This window comes from Lepidochelys kempii, chromosome 2 (genome assembly GCF_965140285.1).
Source record: "Lepidochelys kempii isolate rLepKem1 chromosome 2, rLepKem1.hap1, whole genome shotgun sequence".
NCBI classification, from domain to species: Eukaryota; Metazoa; Chordata; order Testudines; family Cheloniidae; genus Lepidochelys; species Lepidochelys kempii.
In genome coordinates this window covers 24,412,968-24,438,876 of record NC_136381.1, presented here as the reverse complement: position 1 = coordinate 24,438,876, position 25,909 = coordinate 24,412,968, and the positions used below count along the sequence as shown (strand labels likewise).

Genomic DNA, 25,909 nt, shown 5'->3' with positions numbered 1-25,909 from the left:
GGGAGAAAGAGTAACTCAGTTTCCAAGCCCACTCAGAGCTTGACGTCCCTGCTGAGGCTGCCAACAAGAGTGGCAAATAGTATTAGTTGTGGGGGATGGCTTTTGTGATGTGGACACATCTTCCAGGAACTGGACACAACACAACCAAGCAGCGCCAAAATCCTGGGTTTGGGGTTGTATATTATCCTAGTTCTCTCTCATTTGGACTAGAAATGATACTTGCTGAGCCCGATTTTCAAAACATTGAAAGCACAGGGCAGCAAGCACAAAGTCTGCCTCACAATTAAAGCAACTTCACATACAAAGGAGCAACACGATGTTTAAACGGTTGACAGGGTGTCTAAATATTCATCTGGGTGTACAAAACATTTAATTTGCATCAGGGATTGTGGCAATTGTGCATAAAAATTAGCTACACAATTATGCACCTGATTCTGGCCCTAATGCTTAAGCCCTAAACTGTATGCTTTGCTTCAGAGATATGAGTGCTAATTCAGATAACATTATATAGAGAGAAACCTCTTCCTTCCAGTGGCAAAATGTATCCCTGATAAAAACCTAAAAATCTGCAGCCTACCTTCACAATAAATGATGTTAGATAACAAGGTAACAGGCTCCTATAAAACATCAACTAAGGGCAGACACCTAGTACCATCTTGTATATATTTTTCCTTCAACAACTAAAGCGCAAATAATTTCAAATGCACCAGCTAACTGTAACCTTGAACTTTTCTCTTATATTTGTAGAACATAAAGAAAAATTGAAGCTACCTTTACTCCAGGACAACCAGCTGATATTCAGAGTGGCAAAGAGTCATCTAGCCCAAAAGCTAAATTTCAGAAAAAGCTATTTTAAGATAAAATTGACATCCAAATATCTCTTTTCTCCTTGAGATTATCCATATTTTTAAGGGGTCTGTGTAGAATCATAGAATATCAGGGTTGGAAGGGACCCCAGAAGGTCATCTAGTCCAACCCCCTGCTCAAAGCAGGACCAATTCCCAGTTAAATCATCCCAGCCAGGGCTTTGTCAAGCCTGACCTTAAAAACCTCTAAGGAAGGAGATTCTACCACCTCCCTAGGTAACGCATTCCAGTGTTTCACCACCCTCTTAGTGAAAAAGTTTTTCCTAATATCCAATCTAAACCTCCCCCACTGCAACTTGAGACCATTACTCCTCGTTCTGTCATCTGCTACCATTGAGAACAGTCTAGAGCCATCCTCTTTGGAACCCCCTTTCAGGTAGTTGAAAGCAGCTATCAAATCCCCCCTCATTCTTCTCTTCTGCAGGCTAAACAATCCCAGCTCCCTCAGCCTCTCCTCATAAGTCATGTGTTCCAGTCCCCTAATCATTTTTGTTGCCCTTCGCTGGACTCTCTCCAATTTATCCACATCCTTCTTGAAGTGTGGGGCCCAAAACTGGACACAGTACTCCAGATGAGGCCTCACCAATGTCGAATAGAGGGGAACGATCACGTCCCTCGATCTGCTCGCTATGCCCCTACTTATACATCCCAAAATGCCATTGGCCTTCTTGGCAACAAGGGCACACTGCTGACTCATATCCAGCTTCTCGTCCACTGTCACCCCTAGGTCCTTTTCCGCAGAACTGCTGCCTAGCCATTCGGTCCCTAGTCTGTAGCTGTGCATTGGGTTCTTCCGTCCTAAGTGCAGGACCCTGCACTTATCCTTATTGAACCTCATCAGATTCCTTTTGGCCCAATCTTCCAATTGGTCTAGGTCCTTCTGTATCCTATCCCTCCCCTCCAGCGTATCTACCACTCCTCCCAGTTTAGTATCATCCGCAAATTTGCTGAGAGTGCAATCCACACCATCCTCCAGATCATTTATGAAGATATTGAATAAAACCGGCCCCAGGACCGACCCTTGGGGCACTCCACTTGATACCGGCTGCCAACTAGACATGGAGCCATTGATCACTACCAACTAGACAAGTTAGAGAAGTAATTCAAGGACATTGCAACAGTTCAATTGTAATGATGAATGCAGAGAAACATTTTACCATTTAAGGGTTAAACAATAAATCTCGGAGAGACTGATAAACTGAAACCAGGAAGATTCTTATAAAACTGACACCTGAAGAAAACAGGAATATAAATGTGTCTTTTTTTTATCTCACCATATGTTAATGATAAATGTTATACACAGAGACAATATATAACAAAAGGCCACTGCTCCAATACCTGCAATGTAAGATAATCCCTACATTTAAATATTAATTCCCAGCTAACGATTTATTTTGCACACCTTAAAAAAAGATTCCTTGTGCCTGACATCACAGAATGGTACTGTTTAATGAAGACAGTGTTTTATAAAATAAAAAGGAAGTGAAGCAACAGGACTTTGGCATTGGAGAATCAGATGCCTCCATTCTGAAACACTGCCCCTTAGAGAGTACTGTACACAAAAGCTCATCTGAATAGATAAAATCACAAAGGCAAAGACATTATGCCTAGAGCAGGGAGATTTTTGAAAGACATAATGGGCCAGATCCTCAGCTGGTATAAACAACAGAGGTAGGCCAATTTATACGAGCTGAGGATCTGGCCCACTCCTCCAGAAGTGCAATTTCTTTCCTGCCGGGATATAAAGTTTTCTAGGTTTGTCCATCTTTGACTTGATAGAAACTGTCCATGTATTTGTAGCTTCTGATCAATTTCCTTGATTTAAAAAAGACAAACCATGCGAAATTAAAGCAGGGCCAGGTTACTGTGTGCAGATCTGCCTCTGACCATGTGGCTGGGGAAATGTGCCTCTTCCACAGAGCTGTATGTGATCACAGTACCCCACTTCCATCCTGCAAGGCAGGCATGGCTTGAGGCATTAACTGCCACAGCCCCTTTCCGAGCTTTGGCACCCTCCCATCTTTTGCGGGAGATTCTGAGGACAACTGATAGCACACCTCCCTGGCAGCCATGTGACCCGATGGAGGAAGAGGAAGAATCAGAGCTTGTGTGGAGGCCTCCTGAGTCCCCAGTTTGTTCTGCAGGGCTCTCACCCCCTCTCCCAGTAGGACAATACGGTGAAAACTCTGCAAGGGCCATCGGGCCTTTGACTATCAGAGTGGAGGACTGGAGTCAGTACTCCTGGGTATACTCCTGGTTCTGCTTCTAACTTCCTTGGGGAAATGACAGCATGCGTGGGTGACAAGATGGGTGAGACAATATCTTTTGTTGGACCAACTTCTGTTGGTGAGAGATAAGCTTTCGAGCTTATACAGAGCTCTTCACAACAACACTTCATACAGCATGTCTGGGCCTCAGTTCCCCAATACACACAATGGGTATAGTAATCACTTTCACACTGCCCCAGTGACAAGCCATTTTTAGTAAGGAGGTTTGAGAGCCATAGATAGAGGATGTTTTACAATATCAACCTGTTGTTATAAAACAGTAAGTCACAAAGTACAGACTTAACATTATTGCCCATGAGAAATTGTACACTAGGAAACTATTTCAAAGTCCTCTGTCACATCCTTTCTGCTGTGGACAGAGTTCATTAACTGCTCTGCTAAGTATTTCCCAGCACTTGTCACACGCTATGCCACTCAATTTGGAAACCACATACTCCGAGATAGTAAGTGCCTAAAACTAGTTCACTTCTACAGGAAAATAGCATCACATAGAATCATAGAATATCAGGGTTGGAAGGGACCCCAGAAGGTCATCTAGTCCAACCCCCTGCTCAAAGCAGGACCAATTCCCAGTTAAATCATCCCAGCCAGGGCTTTGTCAAGCCTGACCTTAAAAACCTCTAAGGAAGGAGATTCTACCACCTCCCTAGGTAACGCATTCCAGTGTTTCACCACCCTCTTAGTGAAAAAGTTTTTCCTAATATCCAATCTAAACCTCCCCCACTGCAACTTGTTATCGATAACATCAGTAATACAGCAGGGCTAACATTACTGGTCCTACAATATGTTGACAGACACGAGCAGCATGTTGGACCTACCTAGTACCATAGTGTCACATCCAGTATGAACCATATTTATTCCCTACTTCCTTATCCACACCACTACCTTCTTACTTACTCTTACTTCTTACTTACTAGAACTTTAGCTACATTATTTAAAATTCTGCTCATCATGGATGGCATCAATTGTACATCCAGTTAGAGATCAGGCTTTTCAAAGTCCAGCAGTAAGACATGAACTAGACAGGTATTCAGCAGGGAGTTAATATTATGGGATATCATTACTTAGGTCTTTAAGTCTGAGACAAAGGACTCCCAAGTCTCCTTTTGGCCAATACTATTGCTGTTCATATGAAATATTGGCAACATCAGGCTACTGAAAAACCTGACAGCCATTAAAGAAAGCCAGCTAAACCAGTTCTTTTTGCGAAACCGAAGAGCATGTTATTTAGCTGCTCAAACTGGCTGATTGACGTAAAAATCAGTTCTTCATTTGAGGAGATATGCAAAACCACTTTGAGAGCTTGCCAACAGTCCTAATAACATTACGGAATGTCAGAATATTTACTAGCATGCACATCTTTCGCTATTCATATTAAAAAGAGGTCAGCTGATGGTTATTCAATGGTGGACACTACAAAGAACTCCAGAGATAGCCTGGAAGCTAGTTATTAGCATAACCTTCAACTTTCAGCCAGTGCAGTCACCTGAAGGTTACTCAACAGGACAGACTTTCCAAGATATAAGATCCACCCAGTGGTTCTCAACCAGGGGTCCAAGGCCCCCTGGGGGGCCATGAGCAGGTTTCAGGGGGTCCGCCAAGCAGGGCAGCATTAGACTCGCTGGGGCCCAGGGCAGAAAGCCAAAGCCTCACTGCATGGGGCTGAAGCCCAGAGCCCTGCCACCCGGGGCTTGAAGTTGAATCCTGAGCAATGTAGCTTTGGGGGGGGTCCTGTGGCGTGGGGCCTGGGCAACTGTCCTGCTTGCTACGCATTAATGCCGGCCCTGGCTTTTATATGCAGAAAAACAGTTATTGTGGCTCTGGTGAGCCGTGGAGTTTTTATGGCATGCTGGGGGGGGGGGGGGGCAAAAAGGAAAAGGTTGAGAACCCCTGAGATATAGTATATGTCTAAGAAGCACTGAGAGCTTCTAGAGTTTTTTCACCAGAACTCAGAGCAGCCGCCAGAGGGCATAAGAATGTTAGTAATTATAAACCAGTCTGCTCAGGAATAAGTTGATATAGGGTGTATTAGGAATAGACAGTTACTGTAAAATGCCCCTCTTTACATTCTGCAGAGAGCTGTAAACACAGATTAGTTTTTCAGTTTATCTGATTGCTCCCTCTTCTATTTGTATTCTGTCTACCTTCTCCATTTTTCAGTTCTTTACGTATGCACAGTAGCACGAGATGAGGAATACAAACCAAGGTGTTGGTGCTGGGTGGGACTCTGTGGTCTGCATTTTACTTTAATGATATGAAAAGAATCTCAGGCATTTGTTGCAGCACAGAAAAATCTTCACAAATGACAGTGAAATTCTCATTGACACCCTGGGGAGTATTTTCAAAGCAGGTATTCAACTGCTCAGCTTAGGTTTATGTCAGTAGGCATTGATTTAAGTTCTTCATCAAGTGCAGTCATCAAGCAGCTCAGTCTAGCAGAAAGCTTTGAAAAAACTAATCATGTAACATTACTTCTTTTCTCCACAGGACAATCCCCAGTTTGACTTCCCCCATGAGACCTGCTCTTGAACAGCTATGCCCTTTGGAAATCTGTCCCTCCCTGCTCACTCATCCTAGTTTTGTCCCTAATGTAACATCACTGGAAGACTCAAGACAAGATAATACTAAGCTTTCCGACCCTCCTAAAGGAAGAAAGCAATAAAAGTTTGAAAGAGCTCTCCACATTTTGGGTTGGTTGAAGGTTTTTCTAGTCATGTTGCAGAAATAGTGTTTGTGGAACTGGGGAGTACTCAAAACAGCTTGGCGCTCAGATAACAGTGTGGGGAACGTTAGAAATACCTAGATAAATTAAACATAACACACAGTAATTGTGATCATCAAATGTCTAAGCTGGGGCAGGGATAGCTCAGTGGTTTCAGCATTGGCCTGCTAAACCCAGGATTCTGAGTTCAATCCTTGAGGGGGTCATTTAGGGATCTGGGGCAAAAATTGGGGATTGGTCCTACTTCAAGCAGGAGGTAGGACTAGATCAGTGGTTCTCAAAGCCGGTCTGCCGCTTATTCAAGGAAAGCCCCTGGCACGCCAGACCAGTTTGTTTACCTGCCGTGTCCGCAGGTTCAGCCGATTGCGGCTCCCACTGGCCACGGTTCGCCGCTCCAGGGGCTTTCCCTGAACAAGCGGCGGACCAGCTTTGAGAACCACTGGACTAGATGACCTCCTGAGGTCCCTTCCAACCCTGATATTCTATGATTCTATGATTAATTAACAACAAAAGCTATTTGATGATTTGTGTTCCAAAGCATCAAGAATGTTTCCAGACAAACGCATTAACTACTAACCAAGTTAATACAATTTAGGACCCAGGATGTAGCTTTGCATTAGTTTTTTGGCATCATAATGTGTAGATGGGACTGAATCTGGGACTTAGCATTTTGTTCATGTCTACTATGATATGTAATGCAGTTTTATTGTAGGGTGGTTGTTTCCTTTAACTTCTACAGCACTTTACACACATTTAACATCGAATTTTTTAAGCTGCACACACTCCTGTGCTATGGGTAAGTATTGTTATCCCTGTTGGACAAATGAGAGCAAACTGAAACACACATATTATGGCAAAAATGTCTCAGACTCAGCACCAAAATGCAGGAGCCCTAACTCCCAATCTCCTCTTGTAGTCCCAGAGTACAATGCCTCCCAAGTGTATCATTTAAACTTATCTCTATTATATATAAGCCATATTCCACACAAAGCTGGAAGTACAGACTGATGTTGTTCTTTAGGACTTATATGGATGCCTAACATTTATATGTTGAAATATTGAAAAAAAAAATCAAATGTTAAATAAGAAAAAGAAAAAAAAGACAGATCCATGTAAACCTACTGGTGGCAAACTGACAAGCAAACAAGGACAGGCTGCAATTCTGCTACTACAGTGCAGTAGAAATACTGTACCCCTTATCCTACCTCCAACTTCCTCTGCTCATTGCCTAAGGTAGATTGAACAGGACTCTGTACAACAGTATCTTCTACTGAACTTTTTCAGTGTTCAGCAGCATTTCAAATCTGCTTTAGCTTAGCAAAAACGTTTTCCCAAGGACTCATAAAAAAGCAGAAAGATGGGAACAGCCAAGATTACAACATGCTGTCTGCAAACTTTCCAGGTGAAAAGTTATAAATTGCATCAGTCAATTCACAGAAGGGTATTAGAGAATGTGCCAGTGGGCAGGCTAATCACTAACAAATGTCTGAAAGTAGTAGTCAACATCAGTAGTAAACTGCATGCTTTAAAAAAAAACACCAAGCCCCCTTCCCCTCCCCCCCCCCCCCCTGCACACACGCTGTATGGCAGATAATCAAATTAGGAGTCCCACTGGGCTTTGAACAAAATACAAAAGTAACAGGATGTTTAAAAAAAAGACACCACAGTCAGTAGTAGACAGGGTTAATTGGTTCAAAAATACATAGGACGTCCAAACTGTGAAAACCCGCCTACCCACAAACAGATCAGCAAAAATGTGTGCTTCCAGGCATAATATGCTCACATTCAGGGCTTCAGAAAGTGAAATCACATGGGTTCTGAAGGATTTTTTTTTGCCCAGTTTCACTGTGTCATTGCACAAGTGTCTAGGTGCATTGTGTCATTGATTTTTCCTGTCTTCATTTTCTTAAGCATCAGGAATAGGACACTACTGTAGGCAGGATACTGAAGATGATCTACAATGGTCTCACCAGGAACATCAGGCCCTGTATTCCTCTTTAAATACCCATTTGCACCTCCTTACTACCAGCTAAAGGTTTCTCATAAGCCTAGAAGCCGCTGCTTCTGTCATGAATAATGTAGCTGGAATCGATGTAACTTAGATCAATTTACTGTGGTGTCTACACCGCACTGGGTCGACAGGAAATGCTCTCTCATCGACTTACTTACTCCTCTCATTCTCGGTGGAGTACCAGAGTCGACAGGAGAGCGCTCTGCCATAGATTTAGGAGGTCTTCACTAGACCCACTAATTCGACCCCCGATGCATCAATCGCAGCAGCATTGGGATCCACGGTAAGTGTAGACATAGCCTATGTCCCAGCACAGTCACAAGTCACTTTCATTTGTCCCTGACACACAGGCAATACTGTATCCATTGTAAATGGGGAGAGGGATAGAATTACAATGCACACACACACTTTAAAAGATCTGAGCTAACATTTTCCAAAGTACCCAAGTGACTTAGGGCCCTAAATCCCATTTTCAATAGAGACTTAAGTGCATGTCTACACATACGGCAGTACGTCTGCTGTGCATCTGGTGAAGACGCTCTATGCCAACAGGACAGAGCTCTTCCATCGGCATAACAAAACCACCCCTGCAAGCGGTGGTAGCTATGTAGGCTGGAGAAGCTGTACACACCAGCGCTTATGTTGGTGTAACTTATGTGATGTACGTTATACCGACATAGGCTGTAGTGTAGACATAGCCAGAGGCATCCAGGCTACCTCTCCCATTAAAATAAGTGGGATTTAGGTGCCTAAATACTTTGAAGATCTGGGCCCTTGGAGCCTATGGGTTTGTCTACTTTAACTGCAGCAAAGTGGGGTGGGAATCTAACCCGCACCAGCCGTCTCTGGTCTGCGTGCATCCTGCTAATGTCCTTTAATGGCTCTTTACAGTAGCCTGATTTAGTCTTCTTTGAAATGGCACTAGCTCAAAGTGAGTTAATGAACTGTTAACATGTGTCAGAATGCACAGAAACTGTTAACCACAGCAGACTAGGGCGGGGTAGATTCACACCCCAACTTGCTGCAGTCTAATAGTACAGGTTAACAAGCCCTAAGTCTCAGTGAAAGTGTATGGAACCAAAGCTCCTATGTGCCTACGTCAATACTGAAAATGGGACTTTGGTTCATTTGAAATTTTTACCCAGTCCGAGTTCTTTAAAACATTATTCCAAGTGCACTTATTGTCAAGCATTTAGGGCAGGGGTTCTCAAACTGGGGGGTCAGAACCCCTCAGGGGATCGCGAGCTTATTACATGGGGGGGGTCACGAGCTGTCAGCTTTCACCCCAAGCCCCGCTTTGCCTCCAGCATTTATAGTGGTGTTCAATATATAAAAAAGTGTTTTTAATTTAAAAAGGGGGTCACACTCAGAGGCTTGCTGTGCGGAAGTGGTCACCAGTACAAAAGTTTGAGAACCACTGATTTAGGGTCCAATCCAACTCCCCACTTAAATCAGTAGAAAGATTCCCATTGACTTCACTGGGGGATGGATGTGGCCACTGAAGAGCTTTAGTTTGTTTGTTTGTTTTGGGGCCAAAGAGGGTGCAAAAAAGGCCAACTTCTCCCTCAAAAGCCTGAAGGTTAGAAGAAAAATAAGAGATGCATGGGGAAGTACTAAAGAAATATGGCAAATACTATCTTGCCATTTAATCTGTCTTTAGGGGTGAAATCAGTGTTGTGTGCGAGGTACTGAATTGAGAGTCCAAGAGACTAATGTGTTTCTTTTATTCCCTCTGCAGGCATGGCATGGGCAGCAGCAGCGAATGTATCCCTTCACTGTCCTGCCAACACGCCTCCAGGCGCCTGTGGTTAATCTTACTCCCTAGCTAGGTGGACTGTTCTGGCTGCCCTTCTTGATTTAGCTGAACAGTGTGGTCTGTGAAGCTCACAGCACATAACATCGCAAAGCAGCAACACTTATACAACCGTGTCTCCGGTCTCTGCTCCCAGGGCAAGGATTTCGCACTCTGTGTATCCTGCACAACACGCTACTGTAACACCTACTTGTTGGTACAATATGTATCCCCCAGACAAAGAAGAGAGAGAGAGAGAGACTCTCTAACCAGTATGTGTCTTGTATTGCTTGAGTTTTTTAAAACCCCATCTGCAGTACAAGTCATTATTAGTGTTATTTCATTTAATGCAAGCTCCTTTATCCCTCATTGTGTATGTTTTCAGAAAGTTCTATCAAGAAACATGGGTACAGATTAATTTCTTCTTCCGCCCCCATTTAAAGCTTCCTCGGGTTAGCATTTGCCCATTCCAGGACTCATCCCCCACTGGGTCACAACATTCTGCCACCTCCTCAGCACAGAAAGATGTTGCAATGGGACGAGATGATCCATCATCCTGGCATGGGCCCAGCTACCCTGATACAATGTTACAGCCTCGGGATGCACTACCAGTCGCGGAGTATACATGGTATCAGAGTCTGGTGATGGAATGTCAGCACGTCCCGCAGTTCTGACACACCCTTCTGCTGCAACATCCTACCTAGCTTTAAATAGGGATTCTTGAACGTGAGCTGTTGTCCTCTTATTGGATTTGCTGGAGGCACACAATAAGCTTGTCAGTATGTTGTAAAGCACAGTGTGGTCACCTTACTTTACAACAACACTGTGTGAACAGGAATGAATAAGTTACTTCTCTTTGACTATGTTTGAAAGTTCCCAAGGGTCTAGATACTTTGGGGTGAAATAACTTCTAGTATCCTTGGCCTTTTGATTAAATTTTGATTTATTTTTCAGTGAATTATTCAACAACAAAATCTTAGATCGTTAGGCAACAAAACTCAGTTGAGTAAAGCAAACGAGTGAGAGCCAAAAGGAACCAGTGAGCTTGCCGTGAGTGATACCACTTGTGGCTACTTGGCACCAGTCCCACTGAATGGAATGGCACTGGGAAATAATCTGACTTGGAGTCAGACCAGGGAAATGAGAACAGCAACTCCTTCTCAAGCCCTGAGACTGTTCTAGCAGACAAATACGATTAGAATTAGCATCAAAAGCCATAGATGACTCTCAGTGTAAGGAACAAATGTGGGCAGATCTTTCCATAGCACAGGATCCCTCACACATGCTCGTAAATAAAAATGAAGTCAGTGTGTCTGACAGCTGTATGTCTGACGGTGTCAACTCAGGATTTAATTGCACTATACTGACCCAAGCCAGTATTTCTCTCTGGGGTCTACTGGGAGTCAGATCCATGAGAGAAGCAGGAAGTCCATAACACAGTTGGAAAATACTTTAACTGGACTCTGTAGGAAAAACATGAGGGTATGATGCGTGCACTTCCTGTGCTCTACACGTTTGCTTGGCAATGATTTCGCATATGATGCCTATGAGTGAAAATATTTTTGGGGCGGCACTGCACTTTAGTTTTTGTCTAAAGTAAATATACTGTAGATCATTACAAGGACACTAGTTTAGTTAAGAAATATGCTGTAGTCTTTGCTTTTCTGTTGCGTTTCTTTCTCCACGTTATGGACACAGACACACAGAGGATGGTAAGGAGACCACACGCCTCTCCAGGTCTAAGCGTCAGTTTCTCCAGGCAAAACAGACCTACTCACATTATTTTGGATCTGTCAGGTGGGTTATTTGATTCATTATTAAAAAGAATGGAAAATGGTACTACAGCATTATTTGCAAAGCATTTTCACTCACACAGGTGAGTCTGGGAACATTTCAATACCTTCCAATGGATTATCTTGATGTACATACTCCTGGGACAAAAAATTTGTGATTTTGGGTGACTCAGTAATTGGGGATCCAACTTGACACATATCAAATGGGCCTGATTTTCAGAGGGCAGATGCTCAGCAGTTTCAGAAAATCAGATCCTGTTAAATTGCATCACATTGGGCACCCAAAATCACTAGTCACTATTGATAAGTCTTGCCCAGTTTGTCTATCTCAATAATGGCCACATAAAAGCATTTTGTTAAATCAATATTTAAGCATGGAGTCCAACCAGTGTTATTCATTTGTTTGACTTGATTAGTTATGGGGAGCATTCTGGCACTCCAACACACTCCACCAGTTAAAGCATTTCAGTACCTACCCATCTCTTTTGGACAGAGCTTGGGTATTACTAGAGATGGGCAGGTATGGTATCTGGTGTTGAAATACTATGGTGATGGGAACCCTAGACATACCTTAGATAGAAAGATAGATAGATTAGATTATGAGAACAAAGAGTTCACTGAATTAGGAAAAGCTGTAAATAAGCCACTTAGAACAGAAACGCTAACAATGCTGAAAGTAAAACATTCCAAAAATGTGCATGACTCCTGGTGATAGGTGAGCTTCCAAAAAGCTCAGCTGTAGAAACACTACTGGGTGTCATGGTTCCAACCCTGATAGTAGTAATGTACTACATTGACTTCCTGGTAGGTTTAGCATGGATAAGCATTCAGAAGCGCAGATGCTTATTTCAAGCCCTTGGGTCTGCAAATTTGATTGGAAATCTCATGGAAACAGGCTCTGCCATGAGATTTCCAGAATTTCTGTTTCAATTCTTGGCTCACAGTATAGCAGAAATAATCTTTCTTGTGATATTTTGGCATTTCCAGTCTTGGACAGAATTTGGAAGTGGGGGAGAGAAGGACACATAAACTGAGTATTTCAAGACCTTAACAAAAAGTTTGGTTCTAAAAACATGACATTTTATGTGTGATGTACGTGAGTATCTCTTTTCTTACCAGGTTTACCCACTCCAAATAACGACTGAAGTGCCTGCAATAAAATATAAAACTACCTGGTGGCTAGCAGAGGGTAAGTATGTAGAGGGCTGAACCAAGCTTCTTTCATTCGTGGCATGCTGTCATATATTAAAAGGTCCTTCTCCGTCAGTACAACCAGTGCTGGCTTCCAGTGCTTCTCATTCTCTCCTGGCACCTGGAAAAGAACACAGTTTCAATGAAATAATGAGTGAGGAAGAGAAGGGGGACAGGCTAGCAGCCTGCAACTACAGAGCCTGTCAATGTGAGCAAGCAGGATTTGGACTGAAAAAATTAATGAAGAAACAAGTTTTACTACTACAGGTCTCTGGAACGATTCTGCCTCCTGAATAATATCCTAAATTTATGACTAGAAGCAGCAAAAATGGATTAAAGCACAAGCAGATTGATGAACATCTGTCATTGTCATTAGTACTAAAACTTCCAAACCTGCTGTATCCTTTGCTCACTATGGGCTGTTACATACGTGAAATAAGCAGGAGAAAACTGAGACAGAGCCAGCTCTGTTATTTATATTTGATCTTTAAGAACCTATGAGGTCCGTTGTCCTTGAATAAGCAACGAGAATCAATGCAAAGCATACACCCAGGCCGCTACCCAGAAACAACTCTAAAATAGTGACATGGGGTGGTGGGGGAGAGGGAAAACCTGATGATCTCTCTCTAATTTCTATGATTAATGATTCTTGGTATGATCCTGCACTCAACTTACCACTGGGCTGAAATCCTGGCTCTACTGAAATCAATGGCAAAAAAGTCCATTGACTTCGATGGAGCTAGAATTTCATCTCTGGTGTTGTACTTACTATCATGCACTCATTGTAGTAGTAGGTTACTTCTCAGGTTATACTCCTGGGAGAATTCTGTGCCGCTGGAATGGGTTACCTAGGGAGGCTGCAGAATCAGCATCATCGGAGGTTTTTAAGAACAGGTTAGACAAACACCTGTCATGGATGGTCTAGGTTTACTTCATCCTGCTTCAGTGCAGGGGTCAGGACTAGATGACCTCTTAAAGGTCCCTTCAAACCCTACATGTCTATCATTCTTCCTGAAACAACATGAACAAAAACATGTTTTGGTTTTACATTGAGAAAAAAATATCTCAAAAACAGTGAATTTGATTTCATGTTTTGTTCAAATTGGACAAAAAGAGTGACTATTACTAAGGCTGCGAGTTTGTCATGGAAGTCACGGATTCTGTGGTTTTCCATGACCTCAGTCACTTCTGCAGTGGCCGGTGCACCTGGCCTGGGAGCAGATCAGGCAGCCCCTGCACCAGTCGCACCAGCTGCTGCTGGGGCAGTCTTGGGCCACTAGCCACGCCTCTGCCTAGGAGCTGAGCGAGGGGGATGTCACCACTCCCGGGGAGGTGCGGAGCCACTGGGGGTCCTGGGCTGCCCGCTGCTGCCCACCCCCCACCCTCCCAGCAGTAGAAGGGGTCCTGGCCCACGCGCTCCAGGCCACTGCTCTCCCACCCACCCACCCCCTGCCCCCAGCAACTGCAGTGCTCCCACCTGAGCACCTGCGGTGCCCCTGGGCCACGCTTCCTCCCAGGATTTGGTCTGGGGTGTATAGTAGAAGTCATGGACAGGTCACAGACCGTGAACTTTTGTTTACTGACCGTGACCTGTCCATGACTTTTACTAAAAATACCTGTGACTAAAACAAAGCCTTAACTATTACCCACCCCAAAGTGGCAGTAAATTCACCTCCTTCTTCCTCCAACTTTCCATTTAATAATTTTCCTCTTTTCTGCTGCCAACAGCATGGACAGTTATGGCATAGCTACCTGTTACCACCTACCCAAACACACACCTACGTGAACATAGATTCTACATGAAAATATTTTTAAAATAATTCCCTTTGGAGAAGAACAGTTCATCATTTTGTGTGTTGCAATTTTAGAGGCAATTCTCTTCAAAACACAGCTACATGTCTTAAAAGATCTCCCCCTGAAATTCACAGCCTGTAATGTAGGGTCATGTACGTGTACTTCTCCTTGGTGGTGTCTGATCTGATGTTGGTAATTATTATCCCTTGTGGTTCCCACTCCCCCCCAAAAAGCACCTAAAAAGAAACAATATTAGTATTGCTAATAGAACTTCTCCTTTAGTCCAAGTGGTAGTGATCTGTGATTCTGGAGCACGTTTTGCATTTTACTTCAGCAGCCAATGCGTTCTGTGTCCTCTGAGGACTGTTCTCTCTCTATTTGTGCAGTCCTGGCTTCAAAACATTTTCACAATCATCAGTTTAAACAAACAGAATCAGAACCAGATATGGGCTTGAACCAGAACATTGATCCGAACTGCCTCCAAGTGAGAGGAAGTTCGGATGCAGTTCTAAAGTTTGTATACGATGGATATGAATTGAAACATCAGAAACCAAAACCACTTGAATGGTAGAAAAATCTGAAACCAAATTTTGAAACTTGGGAACATCTCTGTAGCTTGATTAAAGAACCATGTACTAGGTTACATAATTAAATCTACTAGGGTTAAAATATGGGGCCTGAGTCTCATTCCTATTATTATTATTTGTATTACCATAGTGCATAGGACTTGTAGTCATGGACCAGTATCCCACTGTGCCAGGTACTGTACAAACACATGGGCTGTAACAATGGAGAGGACATGCAACGAGCAGCTGTGTTCGTGTCCTCACAGCATGGGAAGGGGAATCAGATTCAGAACTAAGTTTAAACCTGAGTATCTTTATAGACTAAACAGGACCCAATTAAACATCCTCAAGTTTTAGGGAAGTTCAAGTCATAGAATCATAGACTTTAAGGTCAGAAGAGACCATTATGATCGTCTAGTCTGACCTCCTGCACAACGCAGACTACAGAATCTCACCCACTCACTCCTGTAACAAACCCCTGACCTATGTCTGAGTTACTGAAGTCCTCAAATCATGGTTTAAAGATTTCAAGGTGCAGAGAATCCTCCAGCAAGTGACCCACGCCCCACGCTGCAGAGGAAGGTGGAAAACCCCCAGGGCCTCTGCTAATCTGCCCTGGAGGAAAATTCCTTCCTGACCCCAAATATGGCGATCAGCTCAACCCTGAGCATGTGGGCAAGACTCACCAGCCAGACACCCAGGAAAGAATTTGCTGTAGTAACTCAGAACCCACCCCATCTAACATATCATCATAGGCCATTGGGCATACTTACAGCTAATAGTCAAAGATCAATTAATTGCCAAAATTAGGCTATCCCATCATACCATCCCCTCCATAAACTTATCAAGCTTAGTCTTGAAGCCAGATGTCTTTTGCCCCCACTGCTTCCCTTGGAAGGCTGTTCCAGAACTTCACTCCTCTGATGGTTAGAAACCTTTGTCTAATTTCAAGTCTAAACTTCCTGATAGCCAGTTTATATCCATTTGTTCTTGTGTCCCCATTGGTACTGAGCTTAAATAAGTCTTCTCCCTCCATGGTATTTATCCCTCTGATATATTTATAGATTTCAATCATATCTCCTCTCAGCCTTCTTTTGGTTAGGCTAAACAAGCCAAGCTCTTTGAGTCTCCTTTCATAAGACAGGTTTTCTAAGTCTACTTCTAAGATGGCTCCAAACCAGAACACCAGGCCCCAAATCTCTCGAACTCTGCATAAGTTTGCATTTCAAACTCAAGTGTTGCTTAGACCCACTCTAAAATACCAGAGGTATTTCCCATGTGAATTAAGTCTTTCAATAATCACACTCCTTTGTAAGTAGGTAGATGGTTTCTCCATGGTTATTAATGCCTCTGTTTTAATTACAAGGAAAAAAACAGCCTAAACCGATTAAAGGTTCATCAGTTTGTTTTGATGAACATCCATATATTTATTTACAATTTTTCTTGCTGCAACATCTCATTTTCATGTGGTTCCCAGGGGAGAGCAGCCACACAATTAATCCATCAAACAGTCAAGCAAGCAGACAAAACCCAAAGTATTAATAGACAAGTGCTAATCACAAATATGCCAGTCACCAAAAACATATCAAGCAACTAACAACACAGATACCACAGTTATCAAGGAAAAATTAAGGGGGAACCTTAATTCTGTCATTTCCTAACTTCTGAGTGCTGGACTTTGCATGGGAGTGTTCCTTAAATGTATCAGAGGGGTAGCCGTGTTAGTCTGTATCCACAAAAACAATGAGGAGTCTGGTGGCACCTTAAAAACTAGCAGATTTATTTGGGAAAAAGCAGTGGGTTTTTTTACCCACGAAAGCTTATGCTCAAATAAATCTATTAGTCTTTAAGGTGCCACCGGACTCCTCGTTGTTTCCTTAAATGCAGTTTTTTTTAATTTTCTAGGTTTAAAAAAAGAAAACTAGAAAATATAAATTCCATCATGTGGTCATCAGCAGTTTGAAGGTAGGTCCTTCAGATCCATAGCACAGATTGCTACTACTTGAGTTAAAGGAGTAACCAAGAGCAGTAATAGTCTGTTATTTTTTGTATGGACCAGCCACTAGAGCAGGACATGATACACTTGACAGCAATGAAATGTTGGGAGTAAGGATTCCTGGCTGGGAATGGGTCTTGTGGTTAGAAACAATACAGTCACACACACAGATCTGGCATATTCATTCTAACAGGCAATTTGGCTATGGAGGAGATGTGGCTCGACCACAATGGAGAAACGGTTGTATTTTCCCAGCTCTGCCCAAAGTGAATTTGTGCAGCCTCTCACCTACCCAATCAGTAAAATGGGGGATTATACTTGCCAGGCCTCTGAGTTGAAGCCTTGATCATTAAGAAGGATAGTGAAGTGCACGTAAGTATTTAAGACCTGAGTCTAGAACTTGTAGTCTCTTCCTGCCTCCCAGCTCAGCACTTCTCTCCATACACCAAAGTGGTAGCTTCTGATGCTTTTCTCTTCCTGGAGCTCAAGTTCTGTGGGGCCAGGAAGCATGTTAAGTGAAGATGGAATCTTCAGAGATTTTAGCAGCAAGCTTCTGAAAAGCTATCAGTATTTGCAAATGGCAACTTTTAGCCAAATTTGGATGGATTTTTATGGGGTTAGCAAAAGATGCTTTCTAATTCCAAAGTGACCCTTGCCCCCACCTTGCCAAATGTCAAATTTCTGCTCCAAACCATGGAAGTGCTAGAATTCCTAAAAAACAAAAGAATGTTGGGAAAGATTTTTAATATTGACAAAGTCACCTATTCTCTCCTAGCCTTACTCCTGGAAATGGCTGAGTTGTTTTTACTGCAATTTAAAAACACAAAGAACAGGACAAGCATGGAAAATTTCAGCTCAAATGGTTAAAGTTTGGCAAAGTTGGGGCTTAAAATGGTAAGTGTTCCGCAACTTTAACTGCAGGCTTTGCTACCAAGTCCATCTACAATTATTATTTGTTAGATATTAATATGTAAACACCAAAGAACAATTAAATCTAAAAAAAGAAATTGACTTCTTGAGTTGGCAAAATAATAGGCAGCAATATAGTGAGTTGTAGTGTACTGTCTCCATTTTACAGATGATGAAACGGAGACACGGAAAGGTTATGCAACTTGCCCGTGGTCACATAGGAAGCCAATGACAGAGACAGGAATAGCACCAATGTCTCCTGACTCTCAGTCCCCATTGAACCAGCTGGTCAGAAAATGGGAAAAGGGAGAAAAAAAGAATAAGCTGTACAAATGTTGTCAGTTTTTGCAAATTTCTTTCCCTTCATCAAAATACTGACAAACTAGTTCACTGAGAAAAAATCAAACCTTTAAAAATTTCAACCAGCTCTATTGCCTCATTGGTGCAGAATGCTGGCATGTTTGCTGATATGTTCCTATACTATTCAAATTACTTTCAGTCGAAAAAGTTTAACTCGAAGTTGTTTCAATGAAAGATACTGCCTCACTCACCTTTCTTTCTAATATGCTGGGACCAACATGGCTAGAACAACACTGCAAACAATGACAGGTTGACAATTTATATGTGCATATACTGATGCATGTTTTTGTTATTACTATTGTTAGGTATTGTACTTTGTACAGTCCAGCCTCCCCTAAACTATAGGACATAATAATGATTCTGCCTGTAAACAGAGAACAGGATGTGGAGTTTTCCCAGGGGAGTGACCTCCAAAACCAGAAACATGTGGATAGGACTTGGGCCGGCTTGGTCCAGGTTAATTTCCCATATCCAATTGCTCAAAATGTGCCCTTCAGCCCGGTGTTGTCTGTTAGCTTCGTAAACAATGTGATCAAATTCAAACTTACTGTAAATATCTGACGTGTCTTAAAGATAGCATTAAAGACGCTTCCAAGTATAAATTTCAGTATTATTTTAGATATGTAAAGTGATGTTTTGTGATAATATTTTGGGTGCTGGTTCTTAGTCAGTGGCCTTTTAAAAATTCAGGCACTCACAGTGTAATCCCTTCACTCCCATTACTATTAACAAGCATCATATTCACATATCATTCAAAGTGCCGTTATTCATCTTTCAGACATGTAAAATCACCATCCGATCAAGCACTTCAGCCGGAGACCTTCTTCAAAGCCAAAACATTGGATTAGTTTAAAGCTGAATGTATCCAGATAAAAGCTATATAAATACTTTTCAAATTACATTTGGGTTCAGAAATCTTCATCCCATGTCAGTAATATGGAGTGCAACTCTTACAAACCAGTTAACATGGTTGCCTTCTGCATGTGGCTATTAAAGTAGCACCCAAAAGCAAATTAGTACCTAGTTGCTCATCCCAAAGCCGCCTAGCCAAATTCAACGCTTGCATAAGCAGCTAGAATTCCACTGAAGTCAATGGAGTTGCACCTGTTTGTACCTGTAGTAAATATGAATTTACTGAAATTAGAAAGAATCTGAGGTGGTCTACCAAGTAAAGGGTCTTTGACCACTGTAGACAATCTGCACCATTTATAGGTTTAATGTACAAGCAAACTTGAAAAAGAAGAGAATACTCTAACAAGAAGAAATGCCCAGAACAAGTATTCTTTGTGCTGTTAGCAACCCAGTTTATTGACCTACCTCATCCAGCAGTGCAGTTAAAATCCTGGTTTTACAGAGACTGCCTGTAAACGCTTTTCAGTTTTGTCTTTACAAAACTAGGTAACAATACTGTGGTACGTGGAGCACTTTTTAATTTTCCTGTGTTTAGTACAGGGAATTCCTCGGCCCAGGACTGGAACACAGGAAATCTGTGTTCAAATCTCACTCTGCCACAAACTTCCTGGGTAAACTTGCGTAATCCCTTTGTGCCTCATTTCCTCATCTGTAAAACAGGGATAACACGATTTCTTCCCCCCCCCCCCACACACACCTTTTCTTTGGCGTGTCAATTTAGACTGTAAACTCTTTGGGGCAGGGACTGTCACTTACTCTGTGTGTATACACTGCCTAGTACAATGGCTCCCTGATCTCACTTGGGGCCCCTAGGTGCTGCTGTTTTACAAATAATGTTGCATTTAGTTACGGCAGCTGAAATATTTCTAAAGATAACCACTGTGCATTGTCAACAATCTACAGCCCATCCATGATTACAGTGTCATCGAGTTAGCATTCTGACTTCATCTGGGGGAGGCACTTGGAGAGGAAATGTGAGGTGGACATGGCAGAAAACCCGTGTTTAAATTTAGAGAGCATCCTATTAATTTATCGAGAATAACACATGAAAATAAAATGGATTTAGGATATAGCAGAATAAGTTTGAGCCTTCCCTACCCTTAGATGCATTTGCAATGGCTGGCCACAATATCAGTTCTTCTACCACCTTGAGCAGCAGGACATCGCCTGGCCAGCACCATTGCCAGTGCTAGTCTCCTCAGAGAGGTACAGAGGCATGGGCCACCCGCCATCACCTCACATCATCTAGCAGAATTGGCTCCATGCTGCAAGAAGAGCAAGTGCCTGCTATTGTGATGCCTCCACATCATCCCTCCCCTTTTTGAGGGCTGTGGCTTAATGCCATGCCTTAGCCCTAAGGACCTGACCCTGAAACACTTAAGCACATGTGCAATTTTATTGATATTAATAGTCCAATTGTCTTCCCAAAGGCTACTCACATGCATAGGCACCATTTTTTGCAAGATCAGGGCCTAAAAGTGCAATCCCTCTGATACACGACAAACATAAACCCATACATATTTCAAAGGAAAGCAGGGTCTTTTTTCCCCCAGCTTGGAAAAAAAAACCTCCCTTGAAAGACATCCCAGTTTTATGACACCTTTCATATTTTTACTTATATACTTTGAGCCTTAGAGTCAGCTGGTATAAATGGATGTAGCTCCACTGAGTTCTAGGGCTGACCCATTTATTCCAGCTAAGGACCTGGCCCCTGATTCTTTCATCTGCCTTAGGTTTCTTTTTTATACGTTTTTATTTTAAACTTCAGTTCTTTGTCCATTTCAGACTTTCAGGAATGGATGAAAGAGTACTTTCAATTTGTGAGTCCCACAGATAATTAAATTAGAGTCCTTGGTTTATTTTGGAGAGCGAGTTTATATTTTCATTAACTCAAAAGAGCCATTTCAATGACATTCCCTGTTTAGTAAACAAATTATCTATTACTAGCAGACTTCATTTCAGGAAGTATCCAAATATGGCCTTTAAGAAAACTGCTCTGTTATGGTGGTTTATGCTTCAAAAAAAGTGGTTTAAAAACCTCAGATATTGTGGTGTTGCATTATCAGGAACGCGAAGTACAACAACAACAAAAGACCCTTTGAAAACTTCATTCTTACTATGTTCCCCACCCTTTAAATGCTCTTCTGTGTTAAAGAAAAAATAAATAGCTTTGACACATGCTGGGATATGTTTGCCTGTGTATTTCTCCCCTTTGTCTTTGATGAATTGGGTATGTCCACATTCATAGTACATTTGATTCACTTACAGAAAGCTGCTTGTTAATTTCTGAAAACAATGACTCTACCTGAACAGTATTTCACTGGCGGAAGCAAAACAGTCTCAACACAAAAATATACCAAGCAAGGTTGATGATGTCAAATGATGTTCGTATTCATAGGTGCTCATTTGATTCAAGGTAATTTTCAGTGCAAGGGTGGGTGTAACATACAGCCACAGGCAAGGGATGTCAACACCTCCCACGCAACATGAAGATGCAGTGTGTTTTACTTCTGAACTTTGCAGTTTTAAACAGGAAATAATATGAAGATTGCTTAAAGAGAAAACGTGTCTATTTTCACTCTTCTTTCTCTCTCTGATCCCAGTGAACAACATAATAAAGGCTTGCACCTTTATCAGATTTGGATTTTAGTCACCGTACACAAAATTTCCCAAAGGACAAAATATTTCATCCTGCAACTATCTAACAATAACAAGTAGGGCTGTCAATTAGTTAATTCATGCAGTTAACTAAAAAAATTAATTGCGATTAATCGCCATTTTAATTACACTGTTAAACAATAGAATACCAATTGAAGTGTATTAAATATTTTGGATATTTTTCTACCTTTTCATATACACCTCTACCCCGATATAACGTGACCCGATATAACACAAATTCAGATATAACGCAGTAAAGAAGCGCTCCAGGGGGGCGGGGTTGCGCGCTCTGGTGGGTCAAAGCAAGTTCAATATAACATGGTTTCACCTATAACGTGGAAAGATTTTTTGGCTCCTGAGGACAGCGTTATATCGGGGTAGAGGTGTATATTGTATTCTGTGTTGTAATTGAAATAAAAATGTATATTATTTTTATTACAAATATTTGCACTGCAAAAATGATAAAAAAACAGTATTTTTAAATTCACCTCATACAAGTACTGTAGTGAAATCTCTTTGTCGTGAAAGTGCAATTTACAAATGTAGATTTTTTTGTTACAAAACTGCACTCAAAAACAAAACAATATAAAACTTGAGAGCCTACAAGTCCACTCAGTCCTACTTCTTGTTCAGCTAATTGCTAAGACAAACAAGTTTGTTTCCATTTACAGGAGATAATGCTGCCTGCTTCTTATTTACAATGTCCAAGAAAACATCCAAAAATTTTTAAATAAATGGTATTCTATTATTGTTTAACAGTGCGATTAATCACATGATTAATCACAATTAATTTTTTATCGCATGATTAATCGTGATTAATTTTTTAATCACTTGACAGCCCTAGATCAAATATGTTGAAATTAAATGTTTTGACTGTTCTGAATCATAATTTTTTGAACTTTCCATCTCACAAAAAATATTGACATTAACAAATTTTGGTGTATTGTGATTTTCCATGGGGCAGAAATTCTAATATTTGAACAGGTCTAGGAATTAAACACAAAACAGGAACTGATGATAGATCTTCACACATATGCCGTCCTTCTCTTCAAGCAATCTTTCCTCTGTTCCAGTGAGTCACACAATAAATATTGCACTCTGGATTTTATTGTCAAAAAGTGATGTAAAAAAAAGATGACTACATATGCTCAGCTGTGGTGCTGAGAGTGTGAACTGTGAGATGAAGACAGCAGGGATGGGCATCTATGCAAATGTTCCAGGTGTTACAAATATCAGCAGTGTTTGCACCCAGGCAGATACCTCAGATTTGGTTCCTTATAAGTGGGCCTGGAGTACGTGCAGGGCTGGAGCACAGGAAAAGTGGTAGGAAGTTGCCACAGCGACTATAGATGGGACCGGGTATCATAGGTGGCGAGTTATATGGGCCCGTGGTGCCTGTGCTCCATCAGTATTTAGGAATGTGGGCCTGGCTCTACCAATGTTTGGACTTAGGAGGACACAGAGTCCAGGGCAGCCTGGCAGGCTAGCGGGGGGCCTGGTGCCAGCAGCAGCGAGCGACCCAGACCCAGCCTGCCCCGCTCTGCCCTGCAGGCTCCCGGCTTCACTCAGGGGAGGGGGCGGAAGCCAGAAAGAGGCGGAGCGGAGGCTTGGCGGAAGGGGTAGAATGGGGATGAGGAGGGGCCGGAGCAGGGGCAGAAAAGGGGTGGGAAGAAGCGGGGGGGACATTTGCCATCCACAAGAGCTATTACCTCTACTGCCGCTGTTCCTCAAACCTGGGGCTGGCTGTGGATTAGTTCCGCTCTCAGTTCAATTTACTGCAGGATGCTTAAATCAGTGGTGCAAAAACTTTTCCAGTCACGCCCCCCTTACCATTCACAGGATTTGTCGCCCCCCTCCCCGCCATTACTTGTAATTTGAAACTTGGGGTTTTTTGGCATTACTTGTAATCTGAAACTGTTTTTTATGCCGGAAGGTGGAGGGGAAACACAGATATGAGACTATTCATTCGGATTAGTGTTAGTGCATCTGACTCACTCAAGAGGTCCTGAGCTCTCAACTATTATTATACATATTGCCGGTTTATGTCTTTTACTATACATTATTAATCATTAAAATTCATGAGAATCAAAATTAATTTTAAAGGGATAGTAGGTGTGCTATGGTTATGAAACTTACTAAATCGTTGAAAATAAGCCAGGCTGTCCTTTTATTTATATGTTTGTTTTTAAAATGGGTGAAAGGCTGACGTTTCTTCACACCTGCCCAGAGAACTTCTTGCAACCCCCATCACCACCACCACTACCACCTCCGAGGGAGTGCATGCCCAGTTTACACACCACTGGTCTAAATTGCCCCTGGCTGCCCATGCCGCCTCAGGGGACCATTTCAGCAGCTGGAGAGGTATTCCAGCCACAACCCCTATCCTAGTGGCCAGGAAAGGGGTAGTGCAGAGCTGCTATGTGGCCAGCCCTATGCAACTCAGGGATTCCTACTATGCTAAGGAAATCATCAGGAGCACCAATAAGCTGGCTTTATAGTCCCTTTGTGCCAGCCACAGCAGCATAAAGAGGCTGTAGCTGGGCGGAGGCTCTTTAATGTACAATAAGGAAGTCTCTGATGCTTTCTGGTTAACAAGATCTCTTTCTTTAATGCAGCTTTTCCAAGCCACAAGACTAATAATATCTGAAGTTTAAAAGTGGTAAGATTACAAGGTTCTGTAAATAGTTATAGTCCAACCTCAAACTAATGCCCCGCTGTGCTGGATATCTTCTGCAGGGCATGCTGGAGTGCTTCTGCTTTGCGTTCTCTCTCTTCCTTAGAAATTGGGGGGAAAAGAAAACCCCAACCATCAACAGCAGTGGCAGAGGGGAGTGGCCTGACTATTAAAGTACAAAAGAAGAGACAAAGGGTGAGAAAGGGGCTCACTCACAAAGGCCAGACGAAGACCAGCCAACCCTGGAAACAAAAGGCTGATCCAGAGACAGTGAAAAGGCCAGTTGTATTTTAACTCTGACCTTCAAGGCCAGTGTGTCTGTGAACAATTCTGTGCTGGCAGGGGGCACAAACTGCAGTACTGTTTACATTTCTAATATAATATATTCACTCATTAACATCAGGCTTTTTCAGGCTAGCAAAATTTGCACTCAATCTGTTACACTGGTGCAACCTTCTAAGGCACATTCAGAGCTCTGGTGCAAGACCAGGGTCTATCACACCAGTGGAAGCCCTTTCTCACAGTTGTGCAATACATCACCATTGGGATTTGTACCAGTGTAGCTACATTGGTGCAAAAGAATCCCAGTATAAACAGGGCCTTACAGTATGTCTACACTGCAGCTGAAGCTGCGACTGCAGCTCACAGAGGCTGCTGCATCTTCACTGCTATTTTTAATCAGACTAGTTAGATTAAAGCTACCGTTAACTGTGCCTATCCAAGCTCCAATCACATCTCCGACTGATGTAGACCTACTCTCAGAGCTGCTTAGCTGCATAGTCCATCATCATCTACATTCCACTCTGTCACCTCCCCTCCTCAACTTCAACCACCTCTCTTCCCAAAAATTCCAACACACAGAGCTGGGGTATCTCCACCCTCATCTTGCACATCAGGGCCCTTGACCATGTTTATCCATTGCATGTTCATGGGTTTTGATGATTACTACAGGGTTGGGATGGATTTTGTAAATGACATCGTATAAAGTTCTGTATGGACGTTTCATCTGTGTAAGTGAGCAAGTTATGGTATCAGATTGCACATGATGCCTGCAAGATATGGTTTTCTGCAATGTTTAGGAAAACTCACGTGAATAGGTGACATATTGTTAGGAATTATTGTAAATTTGCTATTCATTTTTATGGAGCTATTAGAGAATTAAAATCTGCAATGGTATACTGCTTTTATGGCACATTTAAGGCTGAATGTTGGTTACTCATCAGAAAGCTAGATTCATTTAGGCTCCATCTCTCTCCCCCAGTCCCACCACCATACCCTACACTATTTAGTCTATCTCCTTGGATCACCAGGTGTATGTGCAGGGTACAGCTCGTAAATCCAGGAATGCACTCCAGCATACTAAACGCTATCCTCTGA

General features: G+C 42.3%; 1 protein-coding gene across 1 annotated transcript in view; it reads right to left on the bottom strand.

Annotated features, from left to right (window-relative positions):
- The window catches only part of SNTB1 (syntrophin beta 1), a 184,458-nt gene that overhangs the window by 11,435 nt on the left and 147,114 nt on the right, over positions 1-25,909 (bottom strand). Inside the window, exon 4 of the mRNA XM_073330230.2 lies at positions 12,645-12,784. Coding sequence (XP_073186331.1) covers positions 12,645-12,784 — 140 coding nt within the window. The remainder of the gene's footprint in view (positions 1-12,644; positions 12,785-25,909) is intronic.